At 54.9% G+C, this 20,595-nt stretch overlaps 2 protein-coding genes across 14 annotated transcripts in view; one reads left to right on the forward strand and one right to left on the reverse strand.

Moving 5' to 3' along the window:
- The first annotated feature begins 739 nt into the window (after window positions 1–739).
- Window positions 740–19,299, forward strand: HK3 (hexokinase 3). 13 transcript variants are annotated; one of them, XM_023185105.2, is made up of 22 exons: window positions 810–890; window positions 2,805–2,876; window positions 3,969–4,090; window positions 4,240–4,279; window positions 4,705–4,820; window positions 8,630–8,792; window positions 8,989–9,143; window positions 9,238–9,357; window positions 9,449–9,544; window positions 10,409–10,508; window positions 10,589–10,772; window positions 11,285–11,440; window positions 11,584–11,817; window positions 12,405–12,700; window positions 12,804–12,940; window positions 13,020–13,139; window positions 15,991–16,086; window positions 16,256–16,355; window positions 17,997–18,180; window positions 18,279–18,434; window positions 18,591–18,824; window positions 18,908–19,256. In XM_023185105.2, exons 3-22 carry the CDS (start codon window positions 3,995–3,997, stop codon window positions 19,050–19,052), a joined length of 2,928 nt encoding a protein of 975 aa, XP_023040873.2. In that variant the 5' UTR covers window positions 810–890; window positions 2,805–2,876; window positions 3,969–3,994; the 3' UTR covers window positions 19,053–19,256. The 13 variants fall into 13 exon arrangements, 10 of the variants coding, with proteins under 10 accessions (XP_023040872.2, XP_023040874.2, XP_023040882.1 ...); XR_002725003.2 differs by lacking the exon at window positions 2,805–2,876 and having other exon boundaries at window positions 740–890; window positions 18,376–18,434; window positions 18,908–19,254; XM_023185104.2 differs by lacking the exon at window positions 2,805–2,876 and having other exon boundaries at window positions 740–890.
- UNC5A (unc-5 netrin receptor A) overlaps window positions 19,227–20,595 on the reverse strand; it is a 71,599-nt gene continuing 70,230 nt past the window's right edge. The window contains exon 15 of the mRNA XM_023185116.1: window positions 19,227–20,408. Coding sequence (XP_023040884.1) covers window positions 20,243–20,408 — 166 coding nt within the window. The 3' untranslated portion in view covers window positions 19,227–20,242. The remainder of the gene's footprint in view (window positions 20,409–20,595) is intronic.

The following is a 20,595-nucleotide window of genomic DNA, read 5'->3' on the forward strand; positions in this document are numbered from 1 at the left end:
CAGCCTGAAGCTTTAAAGTGTATCCATGTGTTCAACAAAGATTGTTGCAGGCTGTCTGGTATTCTACGTTGGTGCCCCAAGGTTCTGTGCCTTTGAGGAGAAATTTCCGCAGAGAAACAGTTTGTTGGCCAATAGCTCCACAGCAGGCTAACACTCCCCTTCTCCTTCCAGTAAAGAAGACCTACCGTGTGAACCTACTCTCTCTGCTCAGCCTACAGACTAAAGTCTAGACTCTGCAGTCTGCCTGTCACCTCCTCTCCCACCATATATCCCCACTTTGGTGTATCCTCTTCAGGCGCCTGGAGCTGCACCTCATTCCATGAAGGCACCTGTATGTGTGTGATTTGTGGTTGTGTACGTGCTCTCCACTTGGTCAAGGACCACTTTTGTCAGCATACTGCTGTTCTTTCTTCAAGGCTCAGCTGCTTCAGCTAGCCCTGCCCACTTTCTGCAGGGTCAGCCCCTTCCTCTTGTGCTCCCACATTGCCTCTTGCTCAAAAGTACTTACCATAACCTTCCCAGGCCCAGCTCCTTCCAGGGGCAAGCCACCACCTCAAAACTCATTTTATTTGCAAAATAAATAGCCCCAGCATTGTAGAGGGAATGGCCCAAAACCTTAGACCCAGTTCAAGGCTCCACTTTGCGGTGATCATCTTGCTCAAGTTTTCACCACAGCCTTGCCTAGGCTGGGCTACTCTTAGGGCAGGCCTGGAAGGAAGTGCAGCTTCCTGAATTAGCTGATGTTTGGTAAGTGGTGGTGGAGGAAAAGGGTGGGGCTTGAGGATATAACTCAGGTCACCCCTGAATGTCACTTTTGGTCATTGGGGTGCCTCATATTGCCAGACAAGAGCTCAGACCTGAGGAGAGTGGCCAGCTTCTGTGTGTCCCAGGTAAGTGCCTCGGTCTGATTACTGCCTGCTCCTTCCGCACTGTCTTGTCCTTATCCCTCCTGTTTGGCTCACGCCAGGGGAAGTGGACACTGGAAAGATTAAGCCAGCTGGTTCTCTTGCTTTGTTTTTGAGACGGGTTCTCTCTCTCTCTGTCACCCAGACTGGAGTGCAGTGGCACAGTTGGCTCACTGCAGCCTCAATCTCCTGGGCTCAAGTGATCCTCCCACCTCAGCCTCTGGAGTACCTGAGACTACAGGCACACATCACCACACCCAGCTAATTTTTGTTATTTTTTTTTTGTAGCGATGACATTTTGCCATGTTGCCCAGGCTAGTCTCAAATTCCTGGGCTCAAGCAATCTGCCCGCCTAAGCCTCCTGAAGTGCTGGGATTACAGGTGCAAGCCGCTACACCCAACCTGTCAGCTGGTTCTTGATGGCAGCTCCCAACATCAGCAGAGGTCCCTGGGGTACTTTTCAGGAGGAAAACTCACTTCATGTAGCCCATTCAGCTAAGGGAAGCCAAAGGGCCCTTAGTCAAACAGACCCTGGGCTCTGTGGATATTGCAGTGAAGGAGACTTGACCCTCCCTACAGGGAATCTCAGTTGGAAGAGACAGAGCTGAATACCTTTACCTAGCATATAAATATTAGGGCCTTGGGGATTACTTCACAGATTATGTCATGTAAAAATGCTGAATAAATATTGAATGGATGAGGGAATGAATGAGTGAGTGAATGAATAAATGAACTAGCTGGGCCTTGAAAGGAGGCCACGTGTGTAGCCATTGGTCCTTTTCAAAGGTAATTGCCCCAGTTACCTCATTTTATCCTTGAAATAGACCTGTAGCATAGAACAAGCATTCCACACCCCTATTTGACAGATTCGGAAACTCAGCATAGGTAGGTAAGGTTTCGGGGAGATTTATCAGAAGCTGATTTGTTGCTTTATTAAATAAGAAAAAACTACCCACTCCCCTTGCTTCCAGTTTTAGAAAGGCACGTTAGCACATACCTATACCAGACCCTGTGCCAGCCATGAGTGCAGAGGTGATCAAGCTGGGTGAGGTAAAGAAACTAGAAGCAGAGGTATCAGTTAGGAGGCCGTTGTAATAATCAGGCCGGAGGATGGTCTGGTGCAGTGGCTGTGGGAATGGGGAGGAGGGGATGTACAGGAGAGCTCTTAGAGAGTCTGAGATCCAATTGCATAGAGGAGGTGAGGGTCAGGGATGCATGCAGGCAACCCGAATGGCCATGTGAGTGAGCACACTTCGATGTCTCCAGTCAAGGTGGAGAACAGAAGAGGTTTGTGGGGGAAACGTGACGGAAAAATGAGTATGGCTTTGTTGAGTTTGAGGAGCTTCTCCACCATCCAGATAGTGATGTCTAACAGACCATTGGGACTTAGGATTTGGCTGAGGCCAAAGGTAGATTTGGGAGCCCTGAAACAGCTATTAATGAAACCTTGGGGATGGGTGAAATAAAGGGAGTGTGGAGGGAGGGCATGACCAGAAACTTGGGAACCCCATTGTCTGAAGGAAGATAAATTACTGATGAAGACTACGAGAGACTCAGGAAGGAGACCTAGGAGAGTCTGGCTGTGAAAGCTAAGGGCAGGGAGAATTCTGTAGCAAAGAGAATGACTAGTGGCTTTGCATGCCTGAGAGAGGGCAGTAAAGGTGGGGGCTGAGGAAAAGGCTTGGGGTTGGGCAGTTAGGAGGTCACAAGTGACCACGTGGAGAGGGCAAATTAGTGAGTGTAATGGGAGTAGGCGAGGAGGGGAGTGCAGGGGTGGGAAGGAAATGTATTTCCAGAAGTTCTCCTGTTGCAAGGAAGAGAGGTAAAGTGACTCAGTGGACAGATGTCTCGTCCCATATTGGATCCTCTGCTGTGTTTCCCTTTTCCCCACCCCTAAAGAGCACCTGACTCACTGAAGGCTCCCTTGGGACTACGGGAACAGCAACACCACCTCCAGCTCGGATGAGCTAAGTATGACATTTCTACAGTTCTTTACAGTGTGCAAAGGACCACTCACTCCTTCAGTCCTCCCAAGAACTTAGCTTTCCATGTTAGAAGAGGAAATGGAGACTCACAGAGTTTCAGTTCAGATTCAGCTACATAAATCTGAATGCACATCTGAGCAAGTTCCTTTGCTCTATGATCTCATTTGCTCCACACAGCCCTTTGATACATGTTGGTCCCATTTCACAGATGAAAAGCCTCAAGGTTGAGAGATGCGGTGAAGCTGCCTTGTGGAGAGCAGGGTCCCCACCTCTGAGCACAGGGCTCTTTCTGCTCTGCATCACTGCACTGTTAAACCCCCCTGGTTTATGTTGCACATTACATCTCATAAAGCATTTCCCCAGGTGTTGTTCTATTTAGCGCTCACAACAACCTTGTGAGGGTAGATACTATTTCCTCCTGTTCTACGGATGGAAGCTGAAATTCAAAGAAGTCATAAATGACTTGCCCAAGGTCACGTCACTAGTGGAACCCCTTTCTGAAGCACAGATCCACCCCGTCCATGACCCCTGTTGCCTTCAGGATGAAATTCACGTGCCTTAGCCTGGCACAACGGCTGTCCCTAGTCCAGCCTGCCTGCCTCTCTGGCAGGTCTTTGCTCCCTTCTTTGTTCCAAGCCTCTAGCATGCCCCTGACCTCCCAACCACAGCAACTTGTCCATCTATTATATGTGGCCATCTCACCCACTGCCTGTGCTAATCATACTGTGATTGATGATGAGACTGAGGTCCCTGAGGGCAGGGCCTAGGTCTGCTTCATCTGTACCGCAATGTCCAGCATAGCAGGCATCAGGAACTGGTGAATGTCAATGAATGACAGAATTAATGAACAGCATTTGGACTGAAATCAGCCTTTCCAGTGCTCTCTCGTTTCACATGCTTGTGAAAAACGAGGGCCTTCTGGTTGACTGCTACAGGATCTCTGATGGTCGGAGGTTCTGAATTCTGCTCCCAGCTTCCTTCCTGGTCCCCTTCAGAAGGAAGGAAGTTGGCCTGGGTTACAGACTCCTAGGGCCTGTAGAGTAAATGGTTGACCCAGGTTGTCCCTTTTCTACTGTAGGTGGCCAGCCCCCACTGTGGAAGCTCATGGACTCCATTGGATCTGCAGGGTTGCGGCAGGGGGAAGAAGCCCTGAGTCACCCTGAGGAGGGCTTGCCCAGGCCCTCAGACAGCTCAGAGCTGGTAAGTTCAGCACTGGGTTCCTGTTTCATGCTTGTTCAAGGCCGTCAAGAGCTGCATGACTGAAGCTGCCATGGGGCCCTGGGCTCTCACCCATGCAGCCCCTTTCCACCGAGCTTTTCATATCTGAGCTGGTAACGATCTCTTTTCAGGCTCCAAAACAACTGCAAGGTTGGGAGGATCATCTTACAGGTGATGAAAAGGGACATAGAGAAGTGATATGACTTGAGTTTAAGACCTGACAGGAGCTTGAGCTGAGGTATTTCAACTCCAAACATACCACTTTTGCCACCTTGCCACACAGGTGCCGCTCCCGCCCCAAGTGGGTTGACACAGTCTAGAGCGGACCTTCCCAGGATTATCTGGTCAAAAGCTGTGTTCTTGAGACCTTTCCCGCCTCTCCAGTTCTTCTTGCATGTCTCCCTCAATGCAGCCACTATAATCAGGCACACAGATGATTTTAGTGCCAAACTCACGCCTGAGGCTTGCTCAGAAGTGAGTTTCTCCTTTTTTCTGTCATCTTGACCAAGATTTGGAAGTTGTCTCATACCACACCCTTGAGCAGGAAACTCTTTTGTAAGCCATTTCTTATCTCTTAGTCTCTGTTTCCTCACCAGAAAAATGGAGGAAAATAAAATACTCCCCACCCCCAAAGGCCAATGGAGATAAAGGACTTGCCTATGGCTGGACAGGGTGGCTCACGCCTATAATCCCAGCACTTTGGGAGGCCAAGGTGAGTGGATCACCTGAGGTTCAAGAGTTCAAGACCAGTCTGGTCAACATGGTGAAACCCCGTCTCTACTAAAAATACAAAATTAGCTAGGCATAGTGGTGCATGCCTGTAATCCCAGCTACTCGGGAGGCTGAGGCAGGAGAATCGCTTGAACCTGGGAGGCAGAGGTTGCCGTAAGCTGAGATTGTGGCACTGCACTCCAGCCTGGGCAACAAGAGTAAAACTCCATCTAAAAAAAAAACAAAAAAGGCCAGGCTCAGTGGCTCATGCCTGTAATCCCAGCATTTTGGGAGGCCGAGGCAGGCAGATCACAAGGTCAGGAGATCGAGACCCTCCTGGCTAACACGGTGAAACCCCATCTCTACTACAAAATACAAAAAATTAGCTGGATGTGGTGGCGGGTGCCTGTAGTCCCAGGTACTCGGGAGGCTGAGGCAGGAGAATGGTGTGAACCTGGGAGGCAAGCTTGCAGTGAGCCAGAATTGTGCCACTGCACTCCAGCCTGGGCGATAGAGCAAGATTCTGTCTAAAAAATAAATAAATGAATAAATAAATAAATAAATAGGACTTGCATAGAGGCGGTGCCCACTAAAGGGTTCTTGAGTCATTCTCTGCAGTTTCTTTAGTTTTCTGGCATGTTCTGACATCCACTTGACTAGGCTTGTTGCCCAGATTGTGGGGGCGTTACCCCTCGCTGCATTTCATGCTCCCACTTCCCCCTTGTCAAACCAGTACCCCAGACCCTGCTGCAGACAGTTCTTCTGTGCCCAACCCACAGCTGTGCCTCAGGAGTGAGAGCAGTGGCTGGGCCCCAGTGTCTACTCAGCCAGGACTGGCTCTAGGGCCTGCTGTCATCTCCTCCCTCACTTCTCGGCCCTCCCTGCTGACACTCCTGTGCAGGCCCACATTTGCCCTGCTGGCTCCGTCACATACACCTGTGGTTGAAAGAATTCCCTTCGGCTTTGGGAGACTTCACAGGGACACCAAATTTCCCATGGTCCTGGACTCCCAACTCAGCATCATAGGCCTTACCCTGTGCTCCCCTTGCTATGACCTTAGGTTGAAAAAAGTTTAATTAACCACGTGTGGTCAGTTCCCAGCCCCATCTCAGAGGCCCTTCCCAACCCCTTCCCCTAGGCTTCTCTTTGTCATCAGAGAGGGTATGGAGTCAGACTCTCCAGGTCAGGTGTGCTTTGTGCTCTGAGGACAGGGAACCCGTGCTCCACTGAGCATCTCCTACGTGTGACGCTGTTCCTCCACTTCAGGTTTTCTGTCTTCTCAGTCCTGATGGCATCTCTGAGAATTGGGTACGACTGTTCCCACTAGATAGAGGGGTCACTTGCTCAGAGAGGTGAGGTGATGGGCTCAGGCCAGCAACACAGCAAGTTGGTGACAAGAGCCAGAGTTGAAACCACACTGGACTTCACACGCTCTCTAATGCCTTTCTCCTTGCTCTTCTGGCAGAGGTCTCTCCTGCTCTTCCCGGGGTGTCGGAGGTGGCTCCAATACCTTCTCTTGGCTTGTGTGTGCCTCGCCAGGATCTGCCAGGGAAGTCCTCCTGTCTTGCTTGCAGTTCTACTGTCTTCTAGTCTGTCCTCCTGAACATCTCAATGTGCCCAAGAGGAAAAGGAAGAAAAACAATTTGCCCAAGCCATTGACTTCTCCATGACTCTATTGTTTCCATGAAGCAATACTAAAACGCCCCTCCCATCCCAACAGCACTTGGCACTTCCACATATTATTACAGCCTTTAATTCTCACACCACCACAACCATCCAGTCAACAAAGCCTGCTTCCAGCTGGTGCTCCTTGTGGCCCTGAGATGTAGCCTTGAGCAAGACATAGTCCCTGGCATTGGGGGACTTCCAAGTACTATTATTTTCTCAGTTTTGCACGAAGAGGTGATGGAGGCTCAGAGAGAGTGTGACTTTCCCAGGACCACAGAGCCAGAAAAAGGGAGTGCGAGGACCCAGGTGTAAGTTTTCTCAAGCCAGGTCATCTGGGGTTTCTTTCCAGCAACTTTCATCGGCCTTGGGTTCTTTTCAAGGGAACTTTCTAGGTTTTATAAAGCTTCACATTGACATGGAAACATCTCTGCAGTCAGACAGATGTGGGTTCAAATTCTCCCCTGCCCCTTCACAGCTGCTAGGCCAGGCAGATGACTTGCCCTCTTGGAGCCTCCGTTTCCATGTTTCTAACGCTTGGGTGGCTGGGGCTCAGAGGAGCAAGGCTGAGACCCCGCCTGTCCTGCAGCTCTTTGACTTTGCTGCCCACTGCCTGAGCTCCTGGATGCACAGCCTGTGAGCAAACAGGGCCTGTAGCTTTGCTTCAGCTTCTCTTTCCCTTGTCACCAGACTGGCCTGGTCAGGGTGAGGTAGAGTGGGCATGGGCACCCCTAGCATGCATGGCTGCTGGAAGCATGTGCTGTAAGGTGAACGTGTAAGTGGACATCTGGCACCCCAGTTAGGATGATTTGCCTCCTTAGGGATCTGTTTCCCATTCTCTTCCTAAAGCAAGAGGTGGGACTGAGTTGTCCTTATCTCCCTCAAATGGCAGCCTCTCCTCCCAGCCTCTCCTCCCTCCCAGCCTCTCCTCCCTGGAGGGGCCTTATTATCCAGGTGCCCGAGTTGTTATTTCACAGATAAGGGTCCAGTTTGGGGCAATAGGTCATTGAAATGGAACTCCCGTGTGACAGGAGGTGGGGGCTTTGGAAAGTCTGAGCCTGAGGAGGAGGAGGATGGAGATGCTGGGCTGTGACCCTTCAATGAATCCAGGGAGGCTGTCAGGGCTTCTTTGAAGGATGGGTGAGAGAGTCGTCTAGGGCAGGGTTTTGCTCACAGGGATGAGGTCCCTGGGGCTCTTAAGCTACTGGGCTTCTGGTGGAGTGAGAGCCTGGGGTGTCCCGGCTTCTGCCTTCCTTGCCTTCTCACCTGCCCCTTCAGACTCTGATCCACCCCCAGATCAGTCTTCCCCAAATCCATCCCCTCGCTCTTTCCCTGGATCTTCAAATGGCTTGTTCCCTTCCTTCATTTAGGTTACCTCCTCTGGGAAACCCTCTTGGACTCATATCTAAAAATACCTCTTTCTACCCTGGTCACTCTCTAATTTCTTATCCTGCACCCCACCTTTAACAGCCACCATCACTACTGGAACCAAATTTTATGTTTATATGCTCAATTTCTGTCTCCACCCTGGAATCTAAAGCATTTGTTGCTTCTTGGGTGCTTATGTGTGTGCAGTGCTTAGATTAGAGCTGGGTGCGTGGTGAGGGCTAGAGCAATGTTTCGGGAAGGATGACTGACGGAAAAAAGGACCATCCTCTGCAGTGTGGTCTCCAAGTACTCTCGTGCTGGGCTTTTTCAGGCTTCAGAGTCTGAGAGTGGGTTAGGAGAGGGAAACACTTGAAGTTTGTTCGTGCATTTGTTTATTCTCTCGTTCGTTCAACCACAACTCACTGAGAGACTCTTGCTGTGGGTCCTGGGGAACAGACAGCAATCATTTGCGGTGCGACAGGAAGAAGGTCTTGCCAAACCCTGAATTCAAAGAAGAAGGGGGTAGGGTAGAGGATGTAGGGAGTTGAGAGAGAGCCGTGAGGTAATGGGGCAGGAGGAGGAAGAAGGTGGGTTGTCTTTCCAGGACAGAGCCTTCTGAGGATGCCAGAGCTGGGTGCCGGCTGTTGGCAAGGGAGCCAGGGTGTATGAAGAGCAGGGAAGTGGGCTGGGCAGGGCAGGCCTCTGCCTTGGTTGGAATTGGGGAGTCTGGCTAGCCCAGCAGTGCTCCTTCCCAGATGTTGGCCTGTTTCTCCCCAGGTGCAGGAGTGCCTGCAGCAGTTCAAGGTGACAAGGGCACAGCTACAGCAGATCCAAGCCAGCCTCTTGGGTTCCATGGAGCAGGCGCTGAGGGGACAGGCCAGCCCTGCCCCTGCGGTCCGGATGCTGCCTACATACGTGGGGTCCACCCCACATGGCACTGGTGGGTGGCACAGACTGAGATGTGTGGCCAGGCCTGGAAGAGGGTAGTGATCTAGGGGAGGGAAATGTTCCTTATTACTGTCCCCCATCTCTATGGCCCCTTGACCAGACTTTGCAGGCCTTAGGAATTTGGGAAGCGGACAGAGGGCTCTGGTTGTGCCAGCCGCATGCCTTTCTGTGACCTGCTTGCCCTCTAGAGCAAGGAGACTTCGTGGTGCTGGAGCTGGGGGCCACAGGGGCCTCACTGCGTGTTTTGTGGGTGACTCTAACTGGCATTGAGGGGCATAGGGTGGAGCCCAGAAGCCAGGAGTTTGTGATCCCCCAAGCGGTGATGCTGGGTGCTGGCCAGCAGGTAAGTACTCTCTGCTCAGCCTCTGTGGTCTGGGGGCCTGGCTGGGCAGCTGGGGCTCAGATGGGCGAGGCTGAGGCCCCCACCTCTCCTGCAGCTCTTTGACTTTGCTGCCCACTGCCTGTCTGAGTTCCTGGATGCACAGCCTATGAGCAAACAGGGTCTGCAACTTGGCTTCAGCTTCTCTTTCCCTTGTCACCAGACGGGCCTGGACAGGGTGAGGTGGAGTGGACATGGGACGCTGGGTGGAGGGTGGCTGCAGCCCCATGAAGGCCATCAGAGGAGTAACTCATCTTCTCTACCTCCAGAGCACCCTCATTTCCTGGACCAAAGGTTTTAGGTGCAGTGGTGTGGAAGGGCAGGATGTGGTCCAGCTGCTGAGAGATGCCATTCAGAGGCATGGGGTGAGTGGAGGGGTGACAGGAGGGATGCCCATGCTGGCCTGGGCCTGGCACACATGCGTTGGGCCTGGGCTTCTGGGTGAGCTGCTTTCCTTTTCTCTTCATGTCCTCCATCCAGTTTAACCTCAGGTACATGTTGTTACCATTCTCATTGTATAGGTTAAAAAACACTGAGGCTAAGGAAGGTCAAATAAATGTTCAGGGCCCGGGACAAACAAACATGAATAGACTTTGACCTCCTCCTCAAAGTTTTCACAGTCTAGAGGGGGAAACGTTCTAATAAAAGATTGTCCGCGTCAAGGAGGAGTGCGTGGACAACTCTGGGAGTACTACAGAGGAAGCACCGGCTCTTTGATCAGGGACTTGAAGGAAGTGTTTGCCTCCTTCAAGTCAGGCTGGGACTGGGGCAGAAGATCTAGTCTCAGAGAAGGCCACAGACGAGAGTCTGGATGCTGGAGAAAGGCTGATTCGTCTGGACTGACCCTCTGTGGCGAGAAGCCAGTGCTGGGAGGAACGGGCTCGGGGAGCCAGGCAGAATGACAGTGAGGCTGGGAAGGCGCAGCGTTCAAGGAGGTGCTCAGTCTCAGGAAACTCATCCTGGTCCTGGGAGATGCTGAGGGTGGACGTCACTGTGACCTGGGGGCCCCAGTTGGGGTGAGGGAGGAGCTGAGGGTGAGATTGGAGGAAAAGCTCCTATAAAATGGAAGCCCAGAGCGTCTGTGGCACAAATGTGTGTAGCATGCAGACATATGTTTCCTGGACTCTGTGTGTCTCCTCCAAAGCCAGGGCCCCAGCCCTGCCCATCCCTTGGATTCCCTGCTCTGGCCACTCAGGCCAGCCTTGACCTCTACCCTCTCCATCATCCAGGCCTACAACATCGACGTGGTTGCCGTGGTCAACGACACAGTGGGCACCATGATGGGCTGTGAGCTGGGGGCCAGGCCGTGTGAGGTTGGGCTAGTTGTAGGTGAGCCACAGACCATTTGTGATGATGGGTGGAGGGTGTGCTGCCTGGCGAGCAGGTCCTGACAGGTTCGTCTCTGCCAGACACGGGCACCAATGCATGTTACATGGAGGAGGCACGGCACGTGGCAGTGCTGGATGAAGACCGGGGCCGCGTCTGTGTCAGCGTCGAGTGGGGCTCCTTCAGTGATGCTGGGGCGCTGGGGCCAGTGCTGACCACCTTCGACCACACCCTGGACCATGAGTCCCTGAATCCTGGTGCTCAGAGGTGCCCTGGTGGGGGGCCCTGACCTTTGGTTCCAGGCCCTATCTATGCTCTGCTCCCAACCCCTTCTGTTCCTGTTCTCAGGCCCTTAGGCCCCTCCCTGTCACTCTGAGGGTCTCCAGGGAGCAACCTGGGGGCCCTGGCCAGGTTCAAAGAAGGAAGGGCCCAAAGTTCTAGAACCCAGAATTGTCAACCCTTGGTCCTCCCGATTCCTGACTCTGCCCTGCCCTGACAGGTTGGGGGTTGAGGGCTGGAAGTGGCGGAGCAAAGTGCTCTCTGCCCTCCTTTGGGTTCTTCTTCCTCTCCCCAAGGCTTCGGAATGTAACCTATGTCAGAGGGGGCGATGGGGTCGAGGCGTACACCCACCTGTCCTCTGGGAGGCCATTCGTTGCTTCTGGAGTCTCCAATTTGGGAGCCCCAAAGAAAAGAATCCTTCTTTGGGAACGCTTGGAGGTAGGACGAGGTGGACTGAGGGCTTAGAAAAGGCTTTGTCCAGCCACCCTTCCCACCTTCAGGTTTGAGAAGATGATTGGAGGCCTGTATCTGGGTGAGTTGGTGCGGCTGGTGCTGGCTCACTTGGCCCGGCGTGGGGTCCTCTTTGGTGGCGGCACCTCCCCTGCCCTGCTGAGCCGAGGCAGCATCCTCCTGGAACACGTGGCTGAGATGGAGGAGTGAGTGGGGGAGACGGTGGCTTAGTGGGGGATTCTTGGCTTGGGGTAAGGGGAGGATACTCTGTCCCCAAGGTAGCCATGGGGCTTTAGTGGGGTGGGGAGCTTCTGCGCTGAGCTCCAAAACACTTCTCTTTCCCCTACAGCCCCTCTGCTGGGGCAGCCCGTGTCCATGCTATCCTGCAGGACTTGGGCCTGAGCCCTGGAGCTTCAGATGTTGAGCTTGTGCAGCACGTGTGTGCGGCCGTATGCACACGGGCTGCCCAGCTCTGTGCTGCCGCCCTGGCCGCTGTTCTCTCCCGCCTCCAGCACGGCCGGGAGCAACAAACACTCCAGGTCGCTGTGGCCACCGGAGGCCGAGTGTGTGAGCGGCACCCCAGGTATTGTGGAAACACGATCCTCATGATTATGTGGCATGAGCACGTGTGTGTGATACACACCCAGAGGGTCCTCTGGGATCATGTCTGTGAGCCAGTGGACATGAAGGGCACTTAGGCAGAGGGAGGGCCAGACTGAGCTATGGGAGGCCAGAAGACATTCAAGGAGAGAAACAATCTTCCCTTTGTGTGTGCAAGGGTGGAGGTCATGGGGACATTGGGGCTTATGGTTGGTGCACAGAACAGATTTAGAATTGAAGTGATAGGGGAGGCTGGGTATGGTGGTGCATGCCTGTAATCTCAACACTTTGGGAGGCTGAGGTGGGAGGATCATTTGAGCCTGAGAATTTGAGGTTGCAGTAAGCCATGATCACTCCATGGCACTCTAGCGTGGGTGACAGAGTGAGACTCGGTATCTAAAAAAATAAATAAAAAACAAGTGATGGGACCTTGGACTTCAGGAGGCCCGAGGGGTCCGGGGCCAAGCTGGGCACACCTGTATGTGTCTGGGGGTCCAGGGCCAAGCCGGGCACACCTGTGTGTGTCTGCAGGTCTGGGGCCAAACCGGGCGCACCTATATGTATCTATAGGTTCTGCAGCATCCTGCAGGGGACAGTGATGCTCCTGGCCCCGGAATGCGATGTCTCCTTCATCCCCTCTGTGGATGGTGGTGGCCGGGGAGTGGCAATGGTGACTGCCGTGGCTGCCCGTCTGGCTGCCCACCGGCGCCTGCTGGAAGAGACCCTGGCCCCGTTCCGGTTGAACCATGATCAGCTGGCAGCGGTTCAGGCACAGATGCGGAAGGCCATGGTCAAGGGGCTCCGAGGGGAGGCCTCCTCCCTTCGCATGCTGCCCACTTTCGTCCGGGCCACGCCTGACGGCAGCGGTAAGAACCTGGCCTGAGTGTGGGACCAAAACATGGGGTCACAGTGTGGGCTGGGGCTGGAGCCACAAGCCCTGTCCTGGCACTGAGGGTCTCTGCCCCATAGAGCGAGGAGATTTCCTGGCCCTGGACCTCGGGGGCACGAACTTCCGTGTCCTCCTGGTGCGCGTGACCACAGGTGTGCAGATCACCAGCCAGATCTACTCCATTCCTGAGAGTGTGGCCCAGGGCTCTGGGAAGCAGGTACCCACCGCCTGAACCTTGGTGTCGGAGGTGGGGAAGGGCTGAGCAGGGCCTACGCCTGACCTGTCCTGCCCCACAGCTCTTTGACCACATTGTGGACTGCATCATGGACTTCCAGCAGAAGCAGGGCCTGAGTGGGCAGAGCCTCCCACTGGGTTTTACCTTCTCCTTCCCATGTAGGCAGCTTGGCCTGGACCAGGTGAGGGAGGGCCAAGAGAAGTGATTCCCAAGGGCCTCCTGCCCACATACCCTTCATGGAGTGGGCAGGGGGCAGGGGAAAAGGCTGGGTGGTGGTGGGGGCTGGGGTTGGTGGTGGTGGCAGCACTGCTGGGCTGGCCTTGCACATAGCCTCAGTTTCCCCAGACAGGGTAGGCCCAGGGTTAGGGTCTGAAGCATTTGGGAGCAGATCAGGCCTAGGCTGGGGTTGATCAGAGGACACATCATCCATTCTAGCTATAGCACTGGTGTATGGGCCTCCAGGTCCTGCGGGAACCAGCGTTTGTTCCTGTCTCTAGCAGGGGCTTGAGGTTGCTTGGGGTTTTTTTGGCCTCTCTCCTCCTCCTTTCTTCGTTTGTTTCCTTCTCAGTGCCTGGCTCAGTGGTGGGTGCATGACTAGGGTGGCAGAGGGCCAGGCATAGGCCGACACACATCCCTACTCAGCACACACTTTAGCTTGTCCTTACACGAGGATGAAGGACTTCTCAATGTGCACACCTGAAGCCTGTCACAGAAGCAGTACCTCCCGGGCCTCTGGTCCAAACTCCCAGGAATCTTCCTCTCAACATACCCAACTGCTGCTTGAAAGCCTCTTGCCAAGGAGCTCACTGCCCCCGAAGGCAACAGTTGCATTCTTAGACACCTGTGTTCAATGAAAAGCTTCATCTCACCTACTCCAACCAGCCTCCATGTGATTTTCACCCCCTACTCCTGCTCTGACCTCTCTCTGATATGCAAGAAATCACTCTGTCACCCAGGTTGGAGTGCAATGGCATGATCTTGGCTCACTCACTGCAGCTTCCACCTCCTGTGTTCAAGCGATCCTCCTGCCTCAGCCTCCCAAGTAGCTGGGACTACAGGCACATGCCAACATGCCTGGCTAATTTTTAGTAGAGACAGGGTTTCACCATGTCAGCCAGGCTGATCTAGAAATCTTGACCTCAGGTGATCTGCTCACCTCAGCCTCCCAAAGTGTTGGGATTACAGGCGTGAGCCACCGCGCTGCACCTGCTGTGCAACTCTGTACTCTGCTTTCTTTTACACGGTGATCCTCTGGATGGTGCAGTGGGCCAGTCTTGCTGCTTGGCTGCTCTGCTCCAGGCTAAGCCTGCTCAGTCCTTTTGATTATGCCTTGTAAGATGTGAGAAGCAGGTGAGGCTCCACGTGCAAATCGGGGGTGGGGGTGGCGGGCAAGAAATATAGTCTTATTAATTTTCTGTAACTGAACTTAATTTCTGTGCTGAAGGCTGGGCGCGGTGGCTCAGGTCTGTAATCCCAGCACTTTGGGAGGCTGAGACGTGTGGATCACGAGGTCAGGAGTTCAAGACCAGCTTGGCCAAGATGCTGAAACCGCAAATATTAGCTGGGCGTGGCAGCGTGCGCCTGTAATTCCAGCTACTTGGGAGGCTAGGGCAGGAGAATCACTTGAACCCGGGTGGCAGAGGTTGCAGTGAGCCGAGATTGTGCCATTGCACTCCAGCCTGGGCGACAGAGCAAGACTCCGTCTAAAATAAAAACAAATGTTGGGCCCACATTCTTCTCACGGGTGAAGACTTAACCAGTGCGGGGACTGCCTTCCCCAGAAGCCCCCTTGGCTCTGCAGCAGCCTTTGCTGTGCAGAATTTGCAGGGATGTGGGGACACAGGGAGGTGCCCCGGGCCCTGCTCTCTGGGCACCTCCCTCTGCCACTTTCTCTCTTGAGTCTCGACACCTTCCTGGGCATTACCTGGGGAAGGAGGGCAGAGGCCTCTTCTGTTCTCAGATTTCTCAGATCCCTTCTGAACAGGAGTTCAGCCCAGCGGGGAGGGCATAGGACACTTGTCTCAGGAAGCCATCAGCAACCTGGGTCTGACGTCCCCCTTTGCCTACCCTTCCCCATTCTAGGGATAGCAGCCCACACAGGGCCTGTTACTCATCATCTGGTCTCTCTCAAACGGCTTCTTTCTCTCAAACATTCTTTCTCTCATTCTATCACATTCTCTGCTTTCTGGTTTTGAGACAATGAGCCTATAACAATTTTATAAAAGGAATAAAAGGACATATTATTGGAGGAAAATGTTGGTTACTATTTCTAAAATCTTCTGCCCCAAGGATGTCCTGACCTACCCTCCGTGCTCCTCCTCTGAGCAAAGCAGTCATTTTCTCCCAACAGCTGTAGACTCATTCCTGCTCCCCCTGCCCTTTCCCTCACAGGACGCACACTCAGAAAACAGCACTCCTTTCCACGTACCGTCGAGCCCTGTGTCACTAAGTTCTAAGTCCCTTTTCTCACAGTCCAGGAACTCCGCCTTCATCCTGCCCAGGTGCCTGGGTTCTGGCTTTTCCATTTCTCCTCCCCTTGTATTTGGAACACGCGAGTGACTCGCCCATTGACACAGCTCTATCCTTGAAGCTGAGAATTCCTTCCTCTCGAGTAACTTGGAGTTCTTTCTGAAAGGGTGGGATCTGCTGTCATCTGGGCCTCTGAGCCTTCTCTGTCCTCCCGTTTCACACACAGCACTCACTTTACCAGCTCTGTTCATTCCTAACCCAATTACAAAGGGCCATTCCTTCTGGGCAAACGTCTTAAAATGGCCAGACCCTCTGACCGTCTGGAACTAATAATGGAAAATGTAGGTTAGATGGTTATTAATAGGTTTTTGAACACCGAAAGCCTCCTGGGGAGTAGGGAGCGGGCAGAGGGCAAGGCCTTCAACCATACAGCAAAGTAGGCAAGGAATTGTGCTTGGGGAGGGTGGAGATCTTAGGCTTGTGATGGATGCAGGCTTTGTGGAGGCAGAGTGAGCCTGAAGGGGCCTCCAGCTTTCTGCCACTTCCTCTTGGTCTCATCCCAGGGCATCCTCCTGAACTGGACCAAGGGTTTTAATGCATCGGACTGTGAGGGCCAAGATGTCGTGAATCTGTTGCGGGAAGCCATTACGCGCAGACAGGTAGGAGCCTGTTCTAGGGGTGCTTTGGGGCTGTGGCAGCTCTTGAGGGGAGCAAAGAGTCTCCTAGTTTCTGAGCGGGGAGCCCTCTGCAGTAGAGACCTCTGGGTCCGGTGCTGGTTGCTGTGACGACCGCGTTGCCCAGCAACTAGCAGCATCCTTTTGTGTGCAGGCAGTGGAGCTGAATGTGGTTGCCATTGTCAATGACACGGTGGGGACCATGATGTCCTGTGGCTATGAGGACCCCCGTTGCGAGATAGGCCTCATTGTTGGTGAGGAAGGCCCTGCCCTTTCATGCCCCTACTGCTTGGCAATTTGCTGCCCTCTGTGGATTCCTCCGGTTGGATGTTTCCTTGGCGTTGGGGATGTAGGATTGCTCTGGTCTGACCCAGTGGGGCTCTGGAACAATCTCGGGCTGGCAGTCTGGAACTTGGGTGTTTAGTCCAGCTCAGTGACTGACTCATGGTCATTTAAGCTCTCTGAACCTCAGTTTGCCATCTGATAAATGAATCTGAGCTTTGGAGTTGTACAGATTTGGGTGGAAATACTAGCTTTGTGTTTCCACCTGTGTGACCTTGGGCAAGTCACCAGAGCCTCAGTTTCCTCATCTCTAAGACAGAGATAAGAATAACAATGCCTGTCTCAAGGCATCATGAGGATGAAATGGGAGGGGACAAAATATAGCATGGTCCCTGGCTCATGGCACACACCTGGTGTTTGGAGCTGGGCGGGGGCAGGGAAGCAATGAGCAGTGAAGGTCCTTCAGACAGTCCAAGATTCTATCCTTATTGAGCACCTGCCCTGTGTCCACAGGGGACTGACTGGACAGAGGAACAGGAAGACACATAAAACAAGAGGCAATTTCTGCCTTCTCAGAGCTGACCACTCAGCAAGGGTTAAGCCCAGAACAACACGCGGTGGTCAGAGAGTGACTCAATTCTACACCTGGGCAGCAGCGAGGCCAAGATCAGGAGGGAATGGGTCCCAGGATGAGTGGAACTTGAAAGCCCTGAAAGAAAGGATTCGGTTCTGTTGGGGAAGAGGGATCCCACGGGGCATTGGTCTCTCAACACGAGGCATGTGGCGGTCTCTCTTGAGGGGGAGGTTTTCGAACCCAGGACCTGGCACAGTTAGGCACTTAGGAGAGGCATGCCCAGGTTGCTGTGGGCATAAACAGCTGGACAGAGGAACTCCAGGTGGGGCCAGCAAGGAGCCCACCTGCCTGGAGCTGAAGCTGTGTCAGGGAGAGGAGGGAGACGCCCTCATTCAGGGTGCGCCCTCTGCCTGGAATGCCTTTTCCTTTCTGTGCTTCTTGGGTTCAGTCACTTCCTCTCTGTTGCTTTCCTGACCCTGTTGGCAGAGACTTGCCCCATGGTCTGGGCTCCCACGATGCTCTCCTTGGTGCTTCCACAGGGACACAGAGGCTCCGTCAGAGCTGGCTATTCGTTGCCTGACCTCTGGCCAGACTGTGGGGCTCCTCATCTCTGATTTCTCTGTGTCCCCTGCTCCTGGTCCAGCACCTCTTAGTTGGAAAAGGGCCTGGCAGGCCAGTCCAGGGAGCTTCGGCCTCTCAACCGCAGAGAGCTGGGGGCAAGGGCGGGGGATGTCACGTCTCCCAGGGGAATGACAGGACAGCTGGGCATTGTAGGAGCACTTGGGGGTGGCATGGTGGATGCACTGACGGTGATGTTGGTGGGAAAGGCAGTGAAGGTCCCCAGGGCTTGGAGCTGGCAGAGTCTGCACGAGGGATGTCTGGAAGGAAGGAGGACCAGGACTAGGGACAGGCTGTGAGCATGAGGAGATGGAGAGGTAGAGAGAATGAGCCCGAATGTTGCCATCTCGGTATGGGAAGTGCTCAGAGGGTCCTTGTCTGCATCAGTAAGTAGCTTCCACGTTGTCTGGCCTCTCTGCAGGAACCGGCACCAATGCCTGCTACATGGAGGAGCTCAGGAATGTGGCGGGCGTGCCTGGGGACTCTGGCCGCATGTGCATCAACATGGAGTGGGGTGCCTTTGGGGACGATGGCTCTCTGGCCATGCTCAGCACCTGCTTTGATGCAAGTGTGGACCAGGCGTCCATCAACCCCGGCAAGCAGAGGTGTGGGCTGGGCCCAGGCAGTGGTGGCTGGCCATGACCGGTGTTGGGGACGGTGGCGGGGGGCCCTCTGCCCTGTGTGCACACACATGTTCATGCAGGTTTGAAAAGATGATCAGCGGCATGTACCTGGGGGAGATCGTCCGTCACATCCTTTTACATTTAACCAGCCTTGGCGTTCTCTTCCGGGGCCAGCAGACCCAGCGCCTTCAGACCAGGGACATTTTCAAGACCAAGTTCCTCTCTGAGATCGAAAGGTGCCTGAGGCCTACATTGCCTCCCCCACTGCAGGGAGCCTTTCTGTCCACGGTGGGGGATTGCTGGCCGTGGGTGGTGGCGAGGTCTGCTCTGGAGGATGAAGTGGGAGAAGCCATGACCCACCTCTTTGCACTCTCTTCCTCCCTGGCCCCCAGCGACAGCCTGGCCCTGCGGCAGGTCCGAGCCATCCTAGAGGATCTGGGGCTGCCCCTGACCTCAGATGACGCCCTGATGGTGCTAGAGGTGTGCCAGGCCGTGTCCCAGCGGGCTGCCCAGCTCTGCGGAGCGGGTGTAGCTGCTGTGGTGGAGAAGATCCGGGAGAATCGGGGCCTGGAAAAGCTGGCAGTGTCTGTGGGGGTGGATGGAACGCTCTACAAGCTGCACCCGCAGTGAGTCTGGGTGTGCGGGCTGGGGAGGGAGGTGTGGCTAGGCAGGGTGGTGGCCTGGGCTCACCTCAGTCCTCCCCTCACAGCTTCTCCAGCCTGGTGGCAGCCACGGTGCAGGAGCTGGCCCCTCGTTGTGTGGTCACGTTCCTGCAGTCAGAGGATGGGTCCGGCAAAGGTGCAGCCCTGGTCACGGCTGTTGCCTGCCGTCTTGCACAGTTGACTCGTGTCTGAGGAAATCTCCAGGCTGAGGAGGTCTCCACCGCAGCCTTGCTGGACCTGGGTCAGGGTCTGCCTGTTTCCCAGCCAGGCCCAGCCACCCGGGATTCCCGGGGCATCCCATGTGTGACCCCTCTGCGGCCACTTGGCCTTGCTCCCTGGCTTTCCCCGAGAGAAGTAGCACTCAGGTTAGCAATATATATATATAATTTATTTACATTCACGTCCAATAAAATCCCTATGCGCCCCGGCGGCCGGGCAAGGCTGTGTACATAAGGCCAAGTGTAAGTGCGTGAATGCACTTAAGACAAAGTCAGGACACGAGCTTCACATGACAGGCCCCGCGTGGGGCACCAGCCAGCCCTGGGGACGGGCACACCACGCCACACACACTCGCCACTGTACAGCCCGGGACTCCCATTGCATATTCACAGGCCCCGCCGGGCAGGGCACCTCGAGGCTGGGGGAGGGGCAGGGGCAGGGAGGAGCCGTGGGGTGTCCCTGGGTGGGTGGAGAGAGGGCAGCACGTGAGAGGCAAATGTGCACCGACACTGGGCGTGAGACGTGAGCAGCCTCAGGTGTACAGCATGAGATGTGTGTGGTGGGGGGTGTCTGCATGACCCGGGAGGGGGGTGTGTGTGAGATGAGCACACGAGGCACGCGTGGCACGTACTCGTGTGGTGGTCATGTGCCTGAATCCAGGGGCTAACCCCTGTCCGGCTGTGGCCCTCGGTCCTGCAGGCTTGGAGCAGGGCCCCTCAGACGTGCCCCTACCCAGCAGGCACAGAAATGTTTGCATAAGGTCCAGCTCAGGCAGGAGCTCCGGGGTCCTGGCCCAGGCCCAGTGTGTGCGTGCATGGCCGCGTGTATGCGGGGCCCCTGGAGAGGGACGGGAGGAGAGGTAGCATCACACGCACATACACACACACACAGATGGGCTGGGCCTGGCTCAGGCTCCAGGCACTGTCCATCCTGGGCCCTGGGGCCGAGTGTGAGCAGGTGGCAGTGCCAGCCTGGCTAGGCAGGCCATGGAGAGGTGGGAGTTCGGGCAGGGTCTGAAGGACCAGCATTAAGGGACAACTTTGGCCAGGAGGGGGCCTGTCCAAGCAGCTCTCCCCGGGGTGGGGAAGGGCCCCGTCCGGCTTCTGCCTGTCCTTGGTGGGTGCCAAAGCTGGTGAGAGTGTAGGCGTTGGGCCTGGCCGGCCTCAGCACTCGGCCTCCGACACTGTGAAGAGGCCAGCGTCTGGCTGGCCCAGTCCGGCTACTGCTGCAGCCAGCTGGCTGAGGTTGCCGTTGGGGAAGTGCCGCGCCTCCCACAGGTTGAGGATCATGGCTGTGGGGCTGGGCTTGGAGGCAAAGAAGCTGAGATGGCTGTGGAGGGGAGGGGGCCGTCAGCAGCCTGGCCTGGCCCCAGGCGACACCTCCTGGCCCCCTGGCCCACCCCAGAGTAGGGCCTCCCCCAAGCCAAACACAATGAGTGCCCTGGCCACTAGTAGATACGGCACAGGCCCCACAGGGCCTCCTGTCCACGCCACCCCCCACCTAGGCAGGACTGTCG

The sequence above is a fragment of the Piliocolobus tephrosceles genome, chromosome 4, assembly GCF_002776525.5.
Source record: "Piliocolobus tephrosceles isolate RC106 chromosome 4, ASM277652v3, whole genome shotgun sequence".
In the NCBI taxonomy this organism is placed as follows: domain Eukaryota; kingdom Metazoa; phylum Chordata; class Mammalia; order Primates; family Cercopithecidae; genus Piliocolobus; species Piliocolobus tephrosceles.